Source organism: Arvicola amphibius, chromosome 2 (assembly GCF_903992535.2).
Source record: "Arvicola amphibius chromosome 2, mArvAmp1.2, whole genome shotgun sequence".
Lineage (NCBI taxonomy): Eukaryota > Metazoa > Chordata > Mammalia > Rodentia > Cricetidae > Arvicola > Arvicola amphibius.
In genome coordinates, this window is record NC_052048.2 from 182155689 (window position 1) to 182174352 (window position 18664).

Consider the following 18664-nt stretch of genomic DNA (forward strand, 5'->3'; position numbering starts at 1 on the left):
TGTGAAATAAATCTGCCACTAGATTGGTGTCTGTATGTTTTATTCAACCTTGTATCCCTCAAGATCTAGCTCAGGTCACTTTACAGAACAAAAATAATTAATGCTTTGCTGAAACATGAGGGAGAATGTGCCAAAGTACCACCTGAAAAATACAAAATGTGGAATGAAAAGGAAATCATTATTAATCAAAAAATTTCTACTGGAATCTTTGAGAAAATAAAAGAGCACTTCTCATCCCAGAGCTAAAAGACAACTGGAGTAGGACTCTATTTCCCTCAGAGGATAAAGGCATTTGAAGGCAGTCATTTCTTAGTATTTGAAACCATTTGGAGAGGGAGAATGTACTCTACCAATCTAGTAACTATGGATCTTCTTTAGAAAAACAACAAACGTAAGTTTATGCACATAAACCCACCATTTCACATATACCTTCCAAGAGTTTGGGACTCCGGGTTAAAAATCCCTGTGTTAAGGAAAAGACTAATCACTTTATAATGGTCAAAGAAGTGAAATTAATAGTATCCTATCTAGTGTGAAATTCATCATACAAGAATGTATTGACAAACCTGAAAGTCTTAGAACTCCTCATTCTTTCCACCATTTTGTTAAATTTGCTTACCATATTAAAATGGTACTTTTATGTACCACATAATTTCTTCCATGCTTTAGTATAAATCATGATATTAAAGACTTCTAAAATACATATTAAATGAAAATGTGAGGGTTTATAAGGTCTAGAAATTATAAAAAAAGAAAACAACTTAAAAGTAAGTTTTTAACATAAGTTATAATGCTGAATTTTAATTGCCCAGGAAGCATTTCCTGATTTCACAGCTATGTTGGAAGAAAATGGGGAGAAAGTAGGCAGGGAGAAGACAGCCTTAGACACTTATCAGGGACTATGGGCAAGTCTAGGAAAACTTTGGACAAATTTCAAATGAAAAAGAACAGAGAAAGATAAGGAAAGCAGCTCTGCTCAGCAGCACCCTCACAACACAAAGAAGTGAGTGAAGACGAGCCAGTCACCCTCTATGGCCTTGTAAGGAAACAGAGCCAAAAAAAGGCTCACTTGAAAGTTGGAGAAAGCTAAGATCCAGTAAGCATCACTACCAGGAGCCAGATTTCCAACCCCACAGCATACATAGCAAAGCCATAACTGAGTTAAGGTATGTTTAAAGGCTGATGCTTAATAAGCATACAGTAATATACTGGTATTTTCTAAGACAGTAGCTTTCTTATAATGTTGCTATAAATTTACTTTTAAATGCAAGCTAGAGATTGATATTTATGCTGTACTCGTAAAAACACAAATTAGATGAGCAGAGAATTGGTCAATTCTATGACCTCAACCAGTTAAAAAAAAAAACTAAAAATAAATTTTCACTTTACTCCACTATACCTCAGGATGAAGTCATTTATTTTGTTATATGTAACAGGAAGTCACCATATTTTATATTGAAAAGTAACCCAAAAACTGCCAATGCTATATAACATTAGCAACATCTTCAAATAAGATGTTTTATTATTATTATTATGTTAAATGTTTAGATTTAACATAATAGTTTGATTTATTTTTGGTATTCACAATACTTTTTCTTTTTAAAAAACAAATTAAGGCATACTTTTTAAACTTTTTTTTTTTCAAGACTCTCAAGAGGTCTGGTTTTCCTTTTATCCCCAGAGGCATTTGTGGTGATAATTTTTAAATTAGCTTTTGTCCACTGCGCAGAACTAAGTTCAGTTTATTTTTTATTATCATTTTTGAGACTATTTCAAGAAGCTTTGCATTATCAAAAACATCACTTTACATTATGCCTTTATAAAGTACTCAGTCCATTGTTCTTTGATTATCTAAAGTCAGCTATTACAACTTATATGGTCTCATTTTATAGGACACCCAACTTCTCTCTTCTACTGTAAGTTTTATTCTGGCCAGGTACTTTCATCACATGTCAGTTATTTAACAATGAAATTTCCAAACAGACCTAGAACTACTGTTTGCTCAATAAAAATGTTACACTGCTATGGCTACTACTTACATACAATGTTTACCCCAAGTTCAAGTTTCTAATAAGTCAACTACAAGTTGAAAATCTGTGTTTGAGGCATTTCCTGGTATACTAGGCAGTGCATGAGAAAAGAGATTATATTGCATTTAGGCCATAATAATTACCTTTTAACCATCTATGTAGAATTAACAACCATCCAAAAAGAAAAGTGCAAATGTGCAAATGAAGAACAAAACAGTTTGTATACATGTAATGCATAATATATGATATAAATCTAGGCAACTAAAAACAATGGCTGACAACATCTTTCTGAGCATTGTAGACACCACCAGTTTTGCTTTATATGTACTCTTTCTTTTCAAGGACTCAAAGAATGCAATAAACATTATCTTAATGTTTCAAAAATTTCAGGAGTAGATTAGAATATTACCATTTTTTTTCACAAACCAAAAAACAAAGAACTACCATTACTTTTGTATTATTTCCAATAATAGAATAAGAACAGATCTAGCTAATCTCCTCTGGGATCTTAATTAGTACTGTAAGTTTATTTGTATGAGTTAAAAATAGTATCACTCATGAGAAACAATGTCAAAATTATTATGCTATTAAATTATGTTAAAGGCCTAATGAAGAAATACTTTAGCAACTATGAGGTACACGCTAGTTGTAGGCATGAGGAACGTTTATATTGGCTCTTTTGGGTGTATACATTAAATGCAAAATCAGAAAGAAATCATGCAAAAATCCAGTTGCCCATGCAAGCACCCCAGAGTCTAATGCTCTCCTTTCAGTCCTGTTGTCAGGCCACAGTAGTGTGGAGACTTGTAGGCTGCTGTCCTTGTTGTAATGAATGGGAAGAGGCTGACAGTGGCCTGGTCGAAACCTTCACCTCTTCTTCCCCTGTGGAAAAGTCAGTCATGGTCTAGTTACGGGTGACTAGATTTGTTAACAGTCCCTTTAAAAATGATTTCAATATTTGGAATATTGATACACATATAAAATACATGCTTATTGGTTGGAATCTGGGTGTGAAACAAGACATGAATTTTAAAATATTAACTTAAGTACCTAAAACGTAAACTAAACACACCCTTATTTTAAGGTAAAATTAAATGTAATAGATTTGGATTACAAATGCACCACAAAAAGTAAATGAATAAAAAGAAAGTAAAGATTAAAGACCAGGAAAGCCATTCTTTTCCAAGCCAATTGGACCTTTATATAGATATTCCTTATCAGTTTAAGTACTAGTTTGAAAAAAAATTAAGCCTTGACTTACAAGAGAAAAAACTGATTTTAAAAGAAGAAAATTATAAATTCATGTTTCAAAGGTGTAAGTCGTATATTAGGGAAAAAAGAAATAATAGATATAAACATTAATTGATAAAATTAACATATAGTATCTGAAATTTACTATGTACTTTTCAAGTAATTAGAAGATAGTAAAACATTAACAGTACAATGATCCAATTGACTGAAAAGTAAGATGACTACATCTAGTCAGAAAACTATACATGAATGAGACCAGTTCTCCTAATTGTAATTGGTAATTATTTCACTACAGGTAACTTACTTTATGCATGACACAAACTCAATAGTCACTGTGAAATAGTTACTATAAAAAGAAAATTTAAAGAAAAATGCTTTCTGGTAAGTAGAATTTGAATGAACAAAAACATGAAAAATCCAAAACCTAAACAATTTCAAAAATTTGAGTAATACTGTGAAACAATAGACTTACACTTACTAATGTTTACTTTTCCAAATAAGTTTCAGTATTATATAATAAAACATTTTAGCAAAGAATTCTTTGAAAATAAATAAATTCTTTGAAAAATAAATCTGCAAAATTACACTTGGAAAGACAGCTTAACTGACAAACTGTAGAAAGAGTCTTTCAATCCATAAAACAGGTTATTTCAATTAGCAAACTCTTATATCCTCAAGTACATAACAGGAGGCTGTGCCAAAGCAAATTTAAAATCCATTTCTTGGTGAGAACATCAGTACTAATAAGGACCTAAGCAAGAGACTGAGTCTCAAGTTAATAAGCGCCATTCTACTTTCTTTGTTTTTTTGTGGATCATACTCCTAACATGGGCCAATTTGTTTCATGAAGAAATACCACGGATTTAAAAAAAATAAAAATAAAAAGGATTTGCGAGTATGTGAGAGCAAAAGTCAATTACGGGAGAAAGCCAAGTTGCAGCACATGCCAGTGGTCTTCAATTGTGAAGGAGAGCATCCGTGTTGCATCACAGAACCACTTCCATTACTGACTTTGAGATCTGGGCTGTGACCATAGCTTGATACTAACTGAACATGCAACCTTAACTTATTTAAGTTTGCTGGAATACAGTCTTGACAATGATAAAATGAAGGAACTGGACAAAGAGAGTCACTTTTTAGAACAAACATACACAGTTTCAATAATAAAAAAATATCTAAATGAATCCCTTCTCCTTTTTTACTAATCAAAACTGCTCAACAGGAAAATTTCAATTATCTTCCAGACTTAGCAAACCAGATTCACATGGCCAGAAAACACTGCTAAAAACACTTAAGTACTGAAAGAAATAGCCAATTTAAAGCACAAAAATATTTTCAGTGAAACAAAGGAATGGAAACTGAATTTCTGTCACACTTCTGGCAACTGTACTGCCCATGATAGGTTTCAGATATATCAGTGTTTTTATAATTAACTGAAACAAACAAAAATAAAACTTTAAATACAAACATATAGTAGGCAGATAAGGCTTCTGCATGACATGGTGGCTGTCAACTCTGACTTGCTCCTATAGGTCAGGACCCTGTATCTCCTCATAGTTGAAGAACAAGTATGTGTGTGTACCTTCCTTCCTACAACTGGATTAGTTTAAAGACTATTTTAGGAGGCCCCACAAATAGTGTGTAGTCTCCACTAGAGAAGCACTAACAAACAGCTCGGCTCAAAAGGCCACCAGGATACAGACTAGAGGACGCAAAGTTGAGTTCCTGGCAATCATCAATTCAAACATTTCTGGGAAATGAGAAGCAGGTAATTCCTAGGTAAACTGTTTCAAATTAGATGCATTTCAGATGTTTTCTTTTGTCATTTATCATGTTACTGAAAGTCCTAAATCATCTAGTTAACAATTTTGTAACTATTCTAAGGCATCTGTCAAATACTGACTAGCTCTAACAGGATTCTAGTATGACTCTTGACAATTTTAATTATTTTTTTATAAATTAAAACTGTTTCTCTAATCTTCAGTACTTTAAAAATAATCTAATAACAAGTTTAGTTATGTCACCATTTAAATACCAAGCAAGAATGCATAGCCAAGTATTAAAAATCTGGAATAACTCTCCTTACCCCACAGTGAATACAATAATGAGTCAGAATTAAAGTTGGTGACTTCATTTTTAGCATCTCTGAAAAAAGTTTTCAATGTTCTGTGGTTGAGTTTAGGCAAAGGGAGGTAAAAGAAACCCCATGATAGGATTATAATTTAGTGCTACATTTAAAAATTTAAAAATAGTTATGTATTTTAGGTGAAGATTCAAAAAAAAAAAAACTAAAACAAAAAGGCCTGCACTTAACAAATAGAGGCATCTCATTGCTGATATTCCAAAATATCTACTTGTTTGAAACATTTGGAAGTGTTCCTGGGTCCTGATGAACACTAACAACTCAGAAGTAGGAAGAACAGATAGCCTAGAAAACATAGACATGTAGTAAGTCCAACAAGGGCACCAAGTCTGTACAGCTAAAAACAAAAGTCCAATATCATGTACACTGTTTCTCTACCAGAGTTCCTCATCTTGTCTATTTGATCCCTGCAATTTAAAAAACACCTCTTGTTACAGAAGACAGTTCTGCTTACTCTAGTGGCACACAGTATCAGTCTCTATGCCTTTATTTAGGAGGTTTCCATCAACATCAAAGACCTATCTCTTTTGCTGCTTACCCAAATTCAAGATACCATATTACAGATCAATTTCTCTTCTTCAAAAAATTCTCCAACAATGAGCTACACTGTTTCTCAGATTTCAGGGCCACACTTACATGTTAGTCACTTTCCCACTGTTAACTCAAGTACATTATCAACTACCTGAAATAGCATCCGTTTTCTCTACTTTTGTATTCCCACATAACCTAGTTGCACTGCTGGGCAAAAAGGACCTGAAATGTTAATCATAATTGGCTCGATATTTTTAAATGTTTGGCATATTTAAGAGGACCTTAACTTTTAATGTTAAGATCAGCTAAAGACACATTACTAGAAATTAAAATGTCTTCTCTCTAAATTATTGAAACAAAGTAAACCCGAACAAAATTACATTCTAGTATGGTATGTTGAATGGAAGAACAGGAAAAGGCATGTAGAAATCAAGAGTTAGTGGATATCACAAGGAGAGGACTGAAAAATGCTACTCTAGATTCCCTACAACCTAGTATAATTCAATGACCAAATACCATGAACCCCATCAAATGTACAAATCACTACAGCAGGTGTTCTCCAATATGTTTTAATTAAGTTCGCTGTTTCAACTGTTAAACCTTACTATATCCATAACAACAAAGGCCTAGCTACTTGTTTAAAACATGAAATGCTGCTGGCTCTAAGGGAATGACTATTGATGGTTCTCAGTCCACCTGTCAACTTTCTAGAAACAGGAGCATGACTGCCTTATTGGTGAAAGTATACTGCTGTAATGACATTATGCCATGACACACTTTAAAGGCCATGGCAAGGGACGAAAACAATTGTATAAGTACACAACAGGGTGAGAAGTATTCTGTACTACTTGAAGAGAACCAGAGGGGAACAAACTTTATAACATCATCCCTAAGGCCCAATGAAAACAGTTATTCAGAATGACTCCTTTCCAAGATACTTCATTTAAAACTGTTATATAGGATCTTAAAGCCCCAAAATTCTGAAACCTTCAAGGGTAGCAATATAAAACCAGAAGTCCCCTGGCATCAAACTTGTATTACCTTATTCATCCAAATTTACTGTTCTCAGAAATAGAAACATAGTCAACTAATAAAATCTCTCCTAAACAATTTTCCACAAAAGTATGTCTGTAACATAATATGGTTATAAAGCATTGATAAATGAAGTTCTCAAATATTGTTAAATGCACATATGGCACAGTGATGTGTGCATGTATGTATCAGTCAAAACAAGCAATTGATATAGCAGTTAGAGTGGCTTTATCCCTCATGCTCTCATTAATTTTGATTAAAAAAATTTAACCACTTTACTTTTAGAATATAACACAAGATATTTTTACTATGGTGTTGTCCTTTATAACACCATAATATCAGAGCCCAATTTTTCTTTTTCATTTTTGTGTTTACATATCATCTGAATGTCTGGAAATTATCCTATTAAATACAATGCTTCCAAACAGTAAGTAGGTATAATACTCCACCATCCTTATAAAGCTCCATATTACAAGGCATTCACTCAATCCAAAAAAAAAAAAGTTAAAGATGTAACGTTTTTCATAGAAATTTCTAAGACAATTGTATACTCTTGTTACCCAGCAACCCTAACCACCCAGCAACCTGAAGACATTAATAACACACATATTCTCAGATGCTTCAAATGAACCTACCTGCTATGGGGATCCCTCCCAGACCTGTGTTGTGCTGTGGCGGGAGATTCAAGTCCAAAAAATTACTATTTGAGGTGGGGTTTGCTGTGTGGTTCAAGTGCATGATGCTATTGCGTGGAAAGGCCATCCAAGGATAGCGGGTTGCCTGGCCTGGAAAACCAAACGAATTATAAACTGCTCGGTGCTGCTGAAATTGAGGGAACCTCTGTGGCAAGACTGAAAAGGTACTATTAAGAGAGTTGGCGTTTGTAGGTGCAGCAGAATGCAGGAATCCAGAGCCTGGACCTTTGGCGGTTGTAGTGTGTGAGGAGGAGTTCTGAAGAGATGTGGGAGACAGGGAAGGTTGATCTTGGACAGACAGTTCCTTCTCAATTAGGTCTGCTAAGGCTTTTCGAGTGACATCAAAGGGATCAAACCCCAAGTCATCTTCTGGCTGTTTAGAAGAACCAAAGCCAAATGCTGCTTGCCAGTCTGTAGATGATGATACTGGGATTGTTTCTGTTGAGAATAAAAATAGTGATGAACATAAAAAGTCTATCTTCACAGTGTACATTAAACATCCTACATTACAGTCTACCAGTAGAAGTTAAACATGCTACACTACAATAGAAAACAATCATATGTGAGATCACTAATTTTAGAGGACCTCATAAATTTATAGCAGTGATTCACTGTTAAATTATGAAGTTAAAAAGCTGAATGATCTAGACTGATAGTGCTAATCAGAAGGAAAAACTACAGATTATATCCCATCATTCATAGTTAAAACCAGCCAGCATGTTATTAAAAGTACTATAGTTTAAAAGGTTCTAACTGGTAAGACTTATTCTTATATTATATACTAAGATAAATTAAAAATCTAATTAAATGTTTTTAATTGTCTACATCACAGGTGCTACTGTGGCTATTAATTTATGTCATCTTTCAGCCTAATAAAAAAATTTTTAATGAATAAAAAGAGAAATGGTGTGCTCTCTGCTTTCTAATCCCAAATGCTCTTAGCCATTCACCTGATTCTTCAGTCTAGTTTCATCTAAATGTGACGTAATAAAAGACATCAAAGTTTCTGCAGGTGAACATAATTTCAAAAGGATAAAAGCATAACTCTCATACAAATATAAACCATGTTAAAAAAATTAAAAATAAAATAGCAGAAAGGGGGCAAAATTTAGTTTTTACTACTAAATAAATTACTTGTCAATTAGACAATTAGGTGAAGATCCTAAATTGTATTACATAAGCATAAATCTGACTTAAAAAGTTGAGTCCTAAGTTACTACCAAAGCAAAATTTTTTAGCTTCTATTCCGCACCCCCCCCACCCCCCTTTGGGTTTTGAGACAGGGTTTCTCTGTGTAGCCCTGGCTGTCCTGGAACTCAAGAGATCCAGCCTGCCTCTCTGCAAGGATTAAAAGTGTGTGCCACCATGCTCAGCCACAGAGTAAGTTTTTAATTTGAGAAAATAACGTAATAAATAACTTCTAGATAAGTCTGTTCTACAACAATGTAATTTCTAGGCAACACAGTATCTAATACCATGTTGTGTGGGAACTCCTTTATTTGCTAATTACTTTAGACTGGACATTTAGCGTATGTTCCTTGCTTGATGTTTTTCATGCTGGCTGTAGTTCTATTTTTTTTTTATTTTTATTTATTTTTTTTTTTTTTGGTTTTTCGAGACAGGGTTTCTCTGCAGCTTTAGAGCCTGTCCTGGAACTAGCTCTTGTAGACCAGGCTGGTCTCGAACTCACAGAGATCCGCCTGCCTCTGCCTCCCGAGTGCTGGGATTAAAGGCGTATGCCACCACCGCCCGGCTGTAGTTCTAATTTTTTATGCATGTTTTTTGCTTGATATTTGTTCTTATTGTATATAGATTTGTATTAGGCTTAGAACTCTTTATTTAAATAAAAGGGGGGGGGGTACTATGGGAACTCCATTAGTCAATAGCCTTTTTGATACTGGCCCATTTGGGTGTGGTATGAGGAACTATAAGAGCAAATGAGAAAGCATGTGTGGTCCTAGAGCCCACAGAGGACCATGGATCTCCACCCTTATGGTGAGTTTTCCCAAATAATAAGCCTTTGTTATACTTTACTTCAGGCTATTGTGGACCTCTTTAATATGCCTACACCATGTAGTTTAAATAATTTACATTTTTTAAAAAAGAAAGTTGACAGAAAACAAGACAGAAGTATATCGACCAAAATGTATCCCAACGTTTGTCAATTTCTATGAGTCTGATTACTAATTACATACCTGACGTGAAAAGGCTCTGTGGTTCTGGAGCTGTAGGCCAATCACTGGGTGTTTGTGGAGAGCTGGGAAAAGGAGGAAGCCCACTTGGTATAGGGTTGGGGTGGCGAAAATTGTCTGAGAATAATGACTGTGACTCTGTTACTGCCCCTTCAAAAGGAGATCGTGCACTGTGATTGGATGAGCTGATGGGGATGACAGGATTGGATTTTGATAAACCAGGTGGTGGTGAAGGCGTATCACTGTTAGATATCTAAAAGAAAGAGGAAGAAGTCAAGCTAAGTTTGTATCTTCATAAACCACAATTTAAAACATTTGCAATAAATGGTTGCTAACAGTTATCTTCAAGCCAGAACACCTGACTTTTGAATCAAAGTGTGGAATTTGAGAAAAGCATGCAATTCATTAATTTATACATGTACTTAAAAAAAGAGTTCCTGAAAAGACTAAGCCAGTCTCATCTTCTTTTACACTTTTTCTTCTTGTACTTTCCAACTCCCCAAAAACCCTTCCAAATAAGTGATGTCTAGGATTTCATTATATAGCTCAAGAGCAATTGCTCGAGTAAAAACCTTTAAGAGTAACAATAAATGATCAGGAATGCTCAAACTGGTAATAAGAGAATGACTAGCTCCAAGGACAATATGCAAAATAGTCCTTTTGCAAATTAGATGATTTTAAGTATTTTAGGTTTTTTAAAAAGATTTTATTTATTATTTATACAGTGTCTGGCTGCACGTATGGTCTTCATGCCAGAAGAGGGCACCAGATCCCTTCATAGATGGCTGTGAGCCACCATGTGGTTGCTGAGAACTGAACTTATGACCTCTGGAAGAACAACCATTGTTCTTAACCTCTGAGCCATCTCTCCAGCCCCCAGTATTAGTTTTTAGTCAATATAAAGGGAGATCTAACCAAGCTTTTCTCAAATAGTCATTAAAAAATAATTCTGGAGTTAGGAGTATAGCCATGGATAAGACCCTGTATTCAAACCTCAGCATCAAAAGCAAAAAGCAAAAATAACAACAACCAACTAAACAAACAAACAAAAAGGAAAAAAGAAAACCCCATGCTTATTCCAAGATGAAATCCTAATTGACTCTGAGGTATCTAATTCCATGGTCTGAGGGACAGTAACATACCTCTCGTTTTCTACCTGTGCACTATTTATACAGATTGTCTTGGGAAAATGAAAAGGATAACTAAGATTATTCAAGTTTTTTTTTAATATTACCAATGTTCATACATTAAAAAGTATTCTGAGATGACTCCAATAAATGCTGTTTGATCAACTCAATACTAATAGAAAATCAACAGGGGAAAAAAGACTTTTAAATACTTCATACAGAGTTGGGAACATATCATTGTACCCTTATCTAGTACAGGTAAGGCCTTAGGTTCAACTGCCAGCACCACACCAAAACAAACAAGAAAATTCCTGTTATAGACAAACATTCAGTTCAAATTTATAAGTTTATATGTGGGGGTTTCTGTGTGCATGAAGAAGGTGTGTTTTTTCTTTTGGTTTGTTTGTGTGTATTTATATGATTATGTATGCATGTGTGTAAATTCATACAAAAGCCAGAAATCTGTACTGGGTATCTTCCTATACGTGTTCTACTTAGTTTTTGAGACAAGGTCTCTTAATGAACTTGAAGATCATCTAGGCAGTTGTGCTGAATCCTCCAGTCCCCTGTCCTTCCAATGCTGGGTTTACAGACTTACACTACAGTGCTCAGTTTTTATGTGAGTACCTAGGGTAGATTCGGGCCTTACAAGCCTTACATTTATCTATGAGAAGTAAAATGCATTAAGACAAATGTGTGAAGACAATAGAAAAAGGAATATTATATTACAAGAAGAAAAGAGAATGATGCAAAATTTGTAACTGTTGAAAGTATTCTCCAAAACAGAATTTTCTAAATCCAGTATCAAAACAAGAAGTGAACAAAATATGATGATGAGTACAAAATCTTATGATTCTTAGATATATTTGAAAAATAATATAGTATATATAGAAAACTGTTAGGCATGTTATATATGTATGTAAATCCAGCCCTTGGGAGGTTTAGGTAAAGAGAATCAGAAACTCAAGGCCAGTGTCAGCCTTATTTACAAAACCAGCTTGTAAATAAGACCCTGTCTTAAAATAAAAAAAAGAAAAATGTCAAAACTGATTATATGCTAAAGAGTAGATCTTGTAACTACTTTTAATTTCCCTTGTAACAAAAAAATTTTAAGGTTTATTTTATGTGTATGAATATGTATCTTGCCTGTGTGCATGTATATGCATCACATGTGTGCATGGTATCCACAGAGGTCAAAGGGGATATTGGATCCCCAGGAACTAGAGGAACTAGAGCCACCATATTGGTACTAGGAATCAAAAAACCTGGGTCCTCTGCAAAAGCATCCAGCCCCAATTACTTTTAGCTCATATTTTTTTAAAAAAAATTACGTATGCCGGGCAGTGACGGTATATGCTTTTAACCCCAGCACTTGGGAGGCAGGTGGTTCTTTGTGAGTTCAAGGCCAGCCTGGTCTACAGAAAGAGTTCCAGAACAGCCAGAGCTGACACACCTGTCTCAAACCCCCCACCTTCCAAAAAAAAAAAAGTCAACTCAAAATATACAAAGGCTATTTTACACAATTTGTGACTAAAAACTTTAAAAAAAGTACTGCAGCCGGGCGGTGGTGGCGCACGCCTTTAATCCCAGCACTCGGGAGGCAGAGGCAGGCGGACCTCTGTGAGTTCGAGACCAGCCTGGTCTACAAGAGCTAGTTCCAGGACAGGTTCTAAAGCCACAGAGAAACCCTGTCTCGAAAAACCAAAAAAAAAAAAAAAAAGTACTGCATTTTAGTTTTATCAGTTTTTTACCCATATTGTGGGAAAATGGCCATTCTTTACACAAGAGATTAAAAATACAGTAATTTTACCAATATACAAAGATGTATGGAGAGCCAGAAAAATGAATCAGTAAAAGTACTTGTTCCACAAACATGAGAACCTGAATCTTCAGTGCTCACATAAAAAAGCCAGGTGTGGAGGCACATGTCTATAACCCAGTGCTGGGAAGGCCAAGACATGTTGAACCCCAAGAGCACAGCTGGCTAGTTAGGCTAGCCATGGTAAGCTCCAGGTTCAGTGAAAGACCCCACTATGAAAAACAAACCAAAAAATTAAGGTGAATGGGGCCAGAAAGATGCCTCAGTAGATAAATATGCCTGAAATCCTGAGTTTCACATGGCAGGAGGAGACACCTGACTCCCACAAGTTGTCACTCCAACTCTATTCAAGAGCTGTGGGTTGTGAACATACCTTCACACAGAGAGTGTGTGTGTGTGTGTGTGAGAGAGAGAGAGAGAGAGAGAGAGAGAGAGAGAGAGAGAGAGAGAGAGAGAGAGAGAGAGAGAGAGAGAGAGCGCCAATGAGATGTCCCACACTGTCTAGTAAAATGAGTGAAGGCCTGGCTATGAGAGCAAAGTTGGTGTTTTCTTATTTATTATTACGCTCTGTGGAGGGCTATTTGCCCAGGCTCAAAGGGTTAAAAACTGGACTAAACCAGCTATCTGAGAATGCAATATATCACTTCCCCAAACTGAGTCAAGGGAGTTGCTAGCAACAGCTGCTGTGCCTGTGAGACAAGAAGACCTGAACCAGCCTCCAGCTGACACCCGAGACCCTGATGCCATTGCTGCTGCTTCCCCTCCCTGAGGTGGGTGGAGGGTATGTAAGGCTTTCCCTTCCTAAAATAAACTGAGCTTGCTACACCCAGCTTGTCTTCTGGGAGTCTGGGCTGTTGACCACCCCACACACACACACAAACCATGCCTACTCAACTCCTATCCCCAAGGGGAAGTTCAGTGGGACAAAGCAGCAGATCAAAGCAACAAAGCTAAGCAAAGTTCTATATTTTGTTCAAGTTTCTGTGTATCAATGTGTGTGTGTGTGTGTGTGCGTGCGCGTGCGTGCGTGCGTGCGTGCGTGCATGCGTGAGTGGTTGTTGTTATGGGAATATACAGTGAGCGAAAACCATACTTGCTAGCAAAGAGGAAAGGAACACTAACAGGGGAACAACTCCAAAGTAATAATTCAGAAGGCAAGCTAGCTGAAACCGTTTGTACAGGATCAAAACAACCAGGAACTGAAGTCGATTTGAAGGATGCTGCATTGTGATATTCTACAATTGTATGTGGTTATCAAAGTAATTTTGATTAAGAAGGGACTAACTTAATAAAGCCAAAAATTATACAACGGAAAAAGAAAGCATTTTCAAAAATAGTGCTGGCATAACTGGATGTTGGCATGTAAAAGAACGGAAATAGGTCCGCTATCTATCATCCTACACAAAACTCAAGTCCATCAAAGACCTCAACACAAATCAGTTACACTGAACCTGACACAAGAGAAAGTGGGGCACAGCCTTGAACGCACTGTTACAGAAGACAACTTCCTGAGTAGAACACCAGTAACACAGACTCTAAAACTGACAATAAATGGGACTTGATGAAACTGAAAAACTTCTGAGAGGCAAAGGACATCATCAATAGAACAAAACTGCAGCCTACAGAATGGGAAACAATCTTCACCAACCCCACATTTGAGAGTGATGATCTCCAAACCACATAAAGAACTCAAGAAATCAGACATCAAAAAGTAAATAACCCAATTTCAAAATGGAGTGCGGACCTAAACAGAATTTTCATCAGGCAGATAAACACTTAAAGAAATGTCATTCATCATCCTTAGCCACCAGGGAAATGAAAATCAAAACAACTCTGAGATTCCATCTTATACCTGTCAGAAAGGCTAAGATCAAAAACACCAATGGCAGCCTATGCTGGCGAAGGGCAACACTCCTCCATTGCTGGTGGCAGTGTAAACTTGTACTCTGGAAATCATTATGGCAGTTTTTCAGAAAATTGGGACCCATCAATACCACTCTTGGGCATATACCCAAAGGATGTTCCATCATACCACAAGGAAACTTGCTCAGCTATATTCATAGCAGCTTTATTTGCAATAGCCAAAACCTGAAAACAACCTAAATGCCCCTCAATCAAAGAACAGATTAAATGTGGGATGTTTAATCAATGGAGTATTCTCAGCTGTTAAAAACAATGACATTATGAAATTTGAAGGCAAATGAATGGAAGTAGAAAAAAATCATCCTGAGTGAGGTAACACAGACCCAGAAAGATCATGGTATGTGCTCATTCATAAGTGAGTAGTAGCTGTAAAGTAAACGATAACCATGCTACAATCCACAGGCCCAGAGAGCCTAGTTAACAAGGCGGGATGGATACTTGGGTCTCCTTGGGAAAGGGAAATAGAAGAGATCTTCTGGATGGACTGGAGACTGCTGGGGATGGGAACTTGAGGGGTCAGGTTGCGGGGGGAGGGGCAAGAGAGTACTTAAAGAGGTGACAGGAACGGGGGGGGGGGCACTTTTCAGGGACAGGCAGAAACCTCATGCAAGAGAATCTTTCACAAATCTGAAAGGAAAACCCCAGCTGAACTGGCCATCTCCTGTGATCAGACCCCAATTGTCATTAGAGAACCTTCATTCAGTAGCTAATGAAAACAAACGCAGAGACCCACAGCCAAATATAAGCTCTGGGAATCCTGCTAAAGAAAGGGAAGGATTGTAGGAGCAAGAGGGGTAAAGGACATCAGATGAAAACCCACAGAACAACAAACCTGGCCCAAAGGAGCTCACAAAGTCTGTACCAACAACCAGGAAACCTGCATGGGACTGACCTAGGCACTCTACATATATGTGACAGTTGTGTAACTTACACTATTTGTGGGACTCCTAACAATAGGAACAGGGGCTGACCCTAATGCTTTGGTTGGCTCATGGGAACCTATTCTTCATTCTGAGTTGCCTTGTCCAGTCTAAATACAAGGGAAGATGCTTAGTCTTACCACAACTTGATATGCCAAGCTCTGCTGATACCCACTGGAGGTCTTCCCCTTTCTGAACAGAAACAGAGGAGTGGATTGGGGGATAGGGTGGGAGGGTAGGGGGAGGTAATGGGAGAAGGAGGGAAAATTGTGGTAGGGATGTAAAATAAAAAATGAATGACGAGAGAGAGAGAGAGAGAGAGAGAGAGAGAGAGAGAGAGAGAGAGAGAGAGAGCAAGCCCTTAAATAAACAATCATTGTCATTAGCCATTAGGAAAATACGAATCAAAACTCTTCTGAGGTTCCCTCCTACCTGTCAGAATGGCTATGATGAATGACACAAGTGACAACTCATGCTAGAGGATGGGAAGCAAGAAGAGAAAGAAGAGACTGACATGCTCTATACATTCCATGAAGGAAAGATGCTATTATACATTTAACAAGGCAGTCCATCAAGGTATTTTTGAATTGTGTCAGTATTTAAAGTATTTTTCCAATTTGAAAAAAAATTTACTTGCATACAACACTTTGCTTTTAGGTTATAGGAGATATATAAAAGAAACTTTATCTAAACCTTACCTGTTGGGAATTATCACCATTTCCTATACTGAGAGAATCTGAAGGTTTGTCAATGGGGCTGTAAAAAAACAAACAAAAAAAAAAAACAAACAAACTGAGTAAAAGGAGAGTAAATCATTCAAACAAAAATACACTCTCTCACACACACACACGCGCGCGCGCACCAACGCACACAAGCACGTGTGCAGGCTCGCACATGTACACACAAACCAAAATCCACAAAAAACTCCCCCAAAGTTAAGAATAAACACCTGGTCATCTTAACAATGTTTTTAAAACACTATAATGTGAGACCTTATGTAAAATAGTAAGGGTTCAAAACACATAAGGGAAAATCTCAACCTTCTCTTCCCCCAGAGAAACTCACATTCTAATTAGTCCTCAAAACTTAAAGCTGAAATAAACAGCTGATGGGAGAGGTAGAAAATGACAAAAATAAACAGTGATTAACTTATTTTTCTGCATGTTTGACAGAGGACAAAAAGTATGGAAATGTTCTCTACAGGCACTTAGAAAACATAAATTTCTTTTAATACTTCTATCATTATTAATCTTATCTAAGGAGGAGAAGGCAAGTGTGTATATTATACATTCAGGCAAGATAAAGGTCACATACTTGGTGTGGGACAATTCTGTATTCTGTCGATTATGTTTTAAATAAACACTGATTGGCCAGTAGCCAGGCAGGAAGTATAGGCTTTTACTTTTTTATTTTAAGGACTTTAACCTTTTTCTCAAAAAGTTAAAAAAAAAAAAAATGGGCTGGATCTAGCCAGCAAAGCCACGGCTTTAATCCTCTCCATATTGCTTGGCAAATTAAGACTCATGTGGTCAGAAAAAGAAAGATATACAATAAAAGAAAGATTTAAAGTTAAAAAAAAAACTAAATGTTTTACAGTGTGTTAAAAATATATGCAGGCTAAAGGTTAAAGTCCTTAGAGAGAGAGAGAGAGAGAGAGAGAGAGAGAGAGAGAGAGAGAGAGAGAGAGAGAGAGAAGTTGGGTGTGGTGGCACATGCCTTTAACCCCAAAGTTTGGGAGTCAAAGGCAGACAGACCTCTGTGAATTCAAGGTGTGGTGGTACACACCTTTAATTCCAGGACTTGGGAGGCAGAGGCAGGTGGATCTCTGTGAGTTTAAAGACAGCCTGGTCTACAGAGGGAGTTCCAGGAGAGCCAAAGATTTACAGAGAACCTGTCTCAAAAAGAGAAAGAAAGAAAAGGAAGGAAGGAAGGAAGGAAGGAAGGAAGGAAGGAAGGAAGGAAGGAATAGAGGTTAAAGTAAAGCCACCTAAAAATAAAAAATACACAGAGAATCTTGATATAACTATGTTATGGTCTCTTTGAATTGTTTAAATGCTGAGGAAGGAGCAACAGATGCTAAAAGATACTTGTTTATAAATGCTGCTAAATTAATCCAAGACAGGTATTTTGAAAATACCTTGACTTCAAAATTGAAGTCAAAAGGTATGTTACTTTGGAGAAGAGATTTTGCTTTTGTTTCCACAGAAAATGAGAGGCTGTGGATTCATTCTGAGTTTAAAAAAAAAATTAGGTTTGATCAAGGAAGACCACCTGAAAACTCTCCCATAGGAACAGATGGCCCGGATGTCTGAGTTCTACATCCAGAACAGATTCAAGACTTCTGCCTGAGATGATCAAGCCTCACAGGATATTCCAGTCAGGACTTGATCATAATTCAAAATTTTCTTTAGGTCCCCAAAAGATTATCAGTGCCCCCAACCAGCAGATAGTACCCTGAAATACTATGATTACATTCCCAAAAAAATGGACTATGGATATTTCCCTTTGTTTAAAAAGGGGGGGGGGCGATAAATGGTGCAGGACAATTCAGTATTCTGTCAATTATGTTTTAAATAAACGCTGATTGGCAGGTAGCCAGGCTATTACCCAACCTGAATCCAAGCATATCTTCTACAGAGATGCTGCGAGACACATTAGATAATCTGACGGAGTGCACATTATGGTCAGCTATGAAACTATTTAAGTGATTTATACACTAAGAGGAGAAATGGAAAAGAAGAGAATAGGTGGAAACAGCCTATGTCAAATGACTTCATATAATAGAAAACTTATTAGTTCCATCAAAAAGATGGTACGAATTAACAAAGATAATGACAGGAAAAAAGAGACATAGGCCAGAAGACAGAGAGTAACGGGAATAAGCAATACTTAACAGCAACTTTTTTTTACATTTATTTGTTTGTGTGTGTGCACAAGTATATGTGCAAGCAGAAGATGGAGGACAAAGGACAAATTGCTGGAGTCAGTTCTCTCTTTCTAC

General features: G+C 36.6%; 1 protein-coding gene across 6 annotated transcripts in view; it reads right to left on the bottom strand.

Moving 5' to 3' along the window:
- The window catches only part of Cnot4 (CCR4-NOT transcription complex subunit 4), a 107371-nt gene that overhangs the window by 21672 nt on the left and 67035 nt on the right, over window positions 1-18664 (bottom strand). For 4 of the 6 annotated variants that reach the window (XM_038317935.1, XM_038317933.1, XM_038317934.1 and 1 more), the window contains exons 8-10: window positions 16362-16419; window positions 9878-10127; window positions 7623-8120 (exon numbers count right to left, since the gene is read on the bottom strand). In XM_038317935.1, the coding sequence (XP_038173863.1) occupies window positions 7623-8120; window positions 9878-10127; window positions 16362-16419 (806 nt within the window). Of the gene's footprint in view, window positions 1-1732; window positions 2913-7622; window positions 8121-9877; window positions 10128-16361; window positions 16420-18664 lie in introns of those variants that run through there. The other 2 variants (XM_038317937.2, XM_038317936.2) reach the window with 1 other exon arrangement.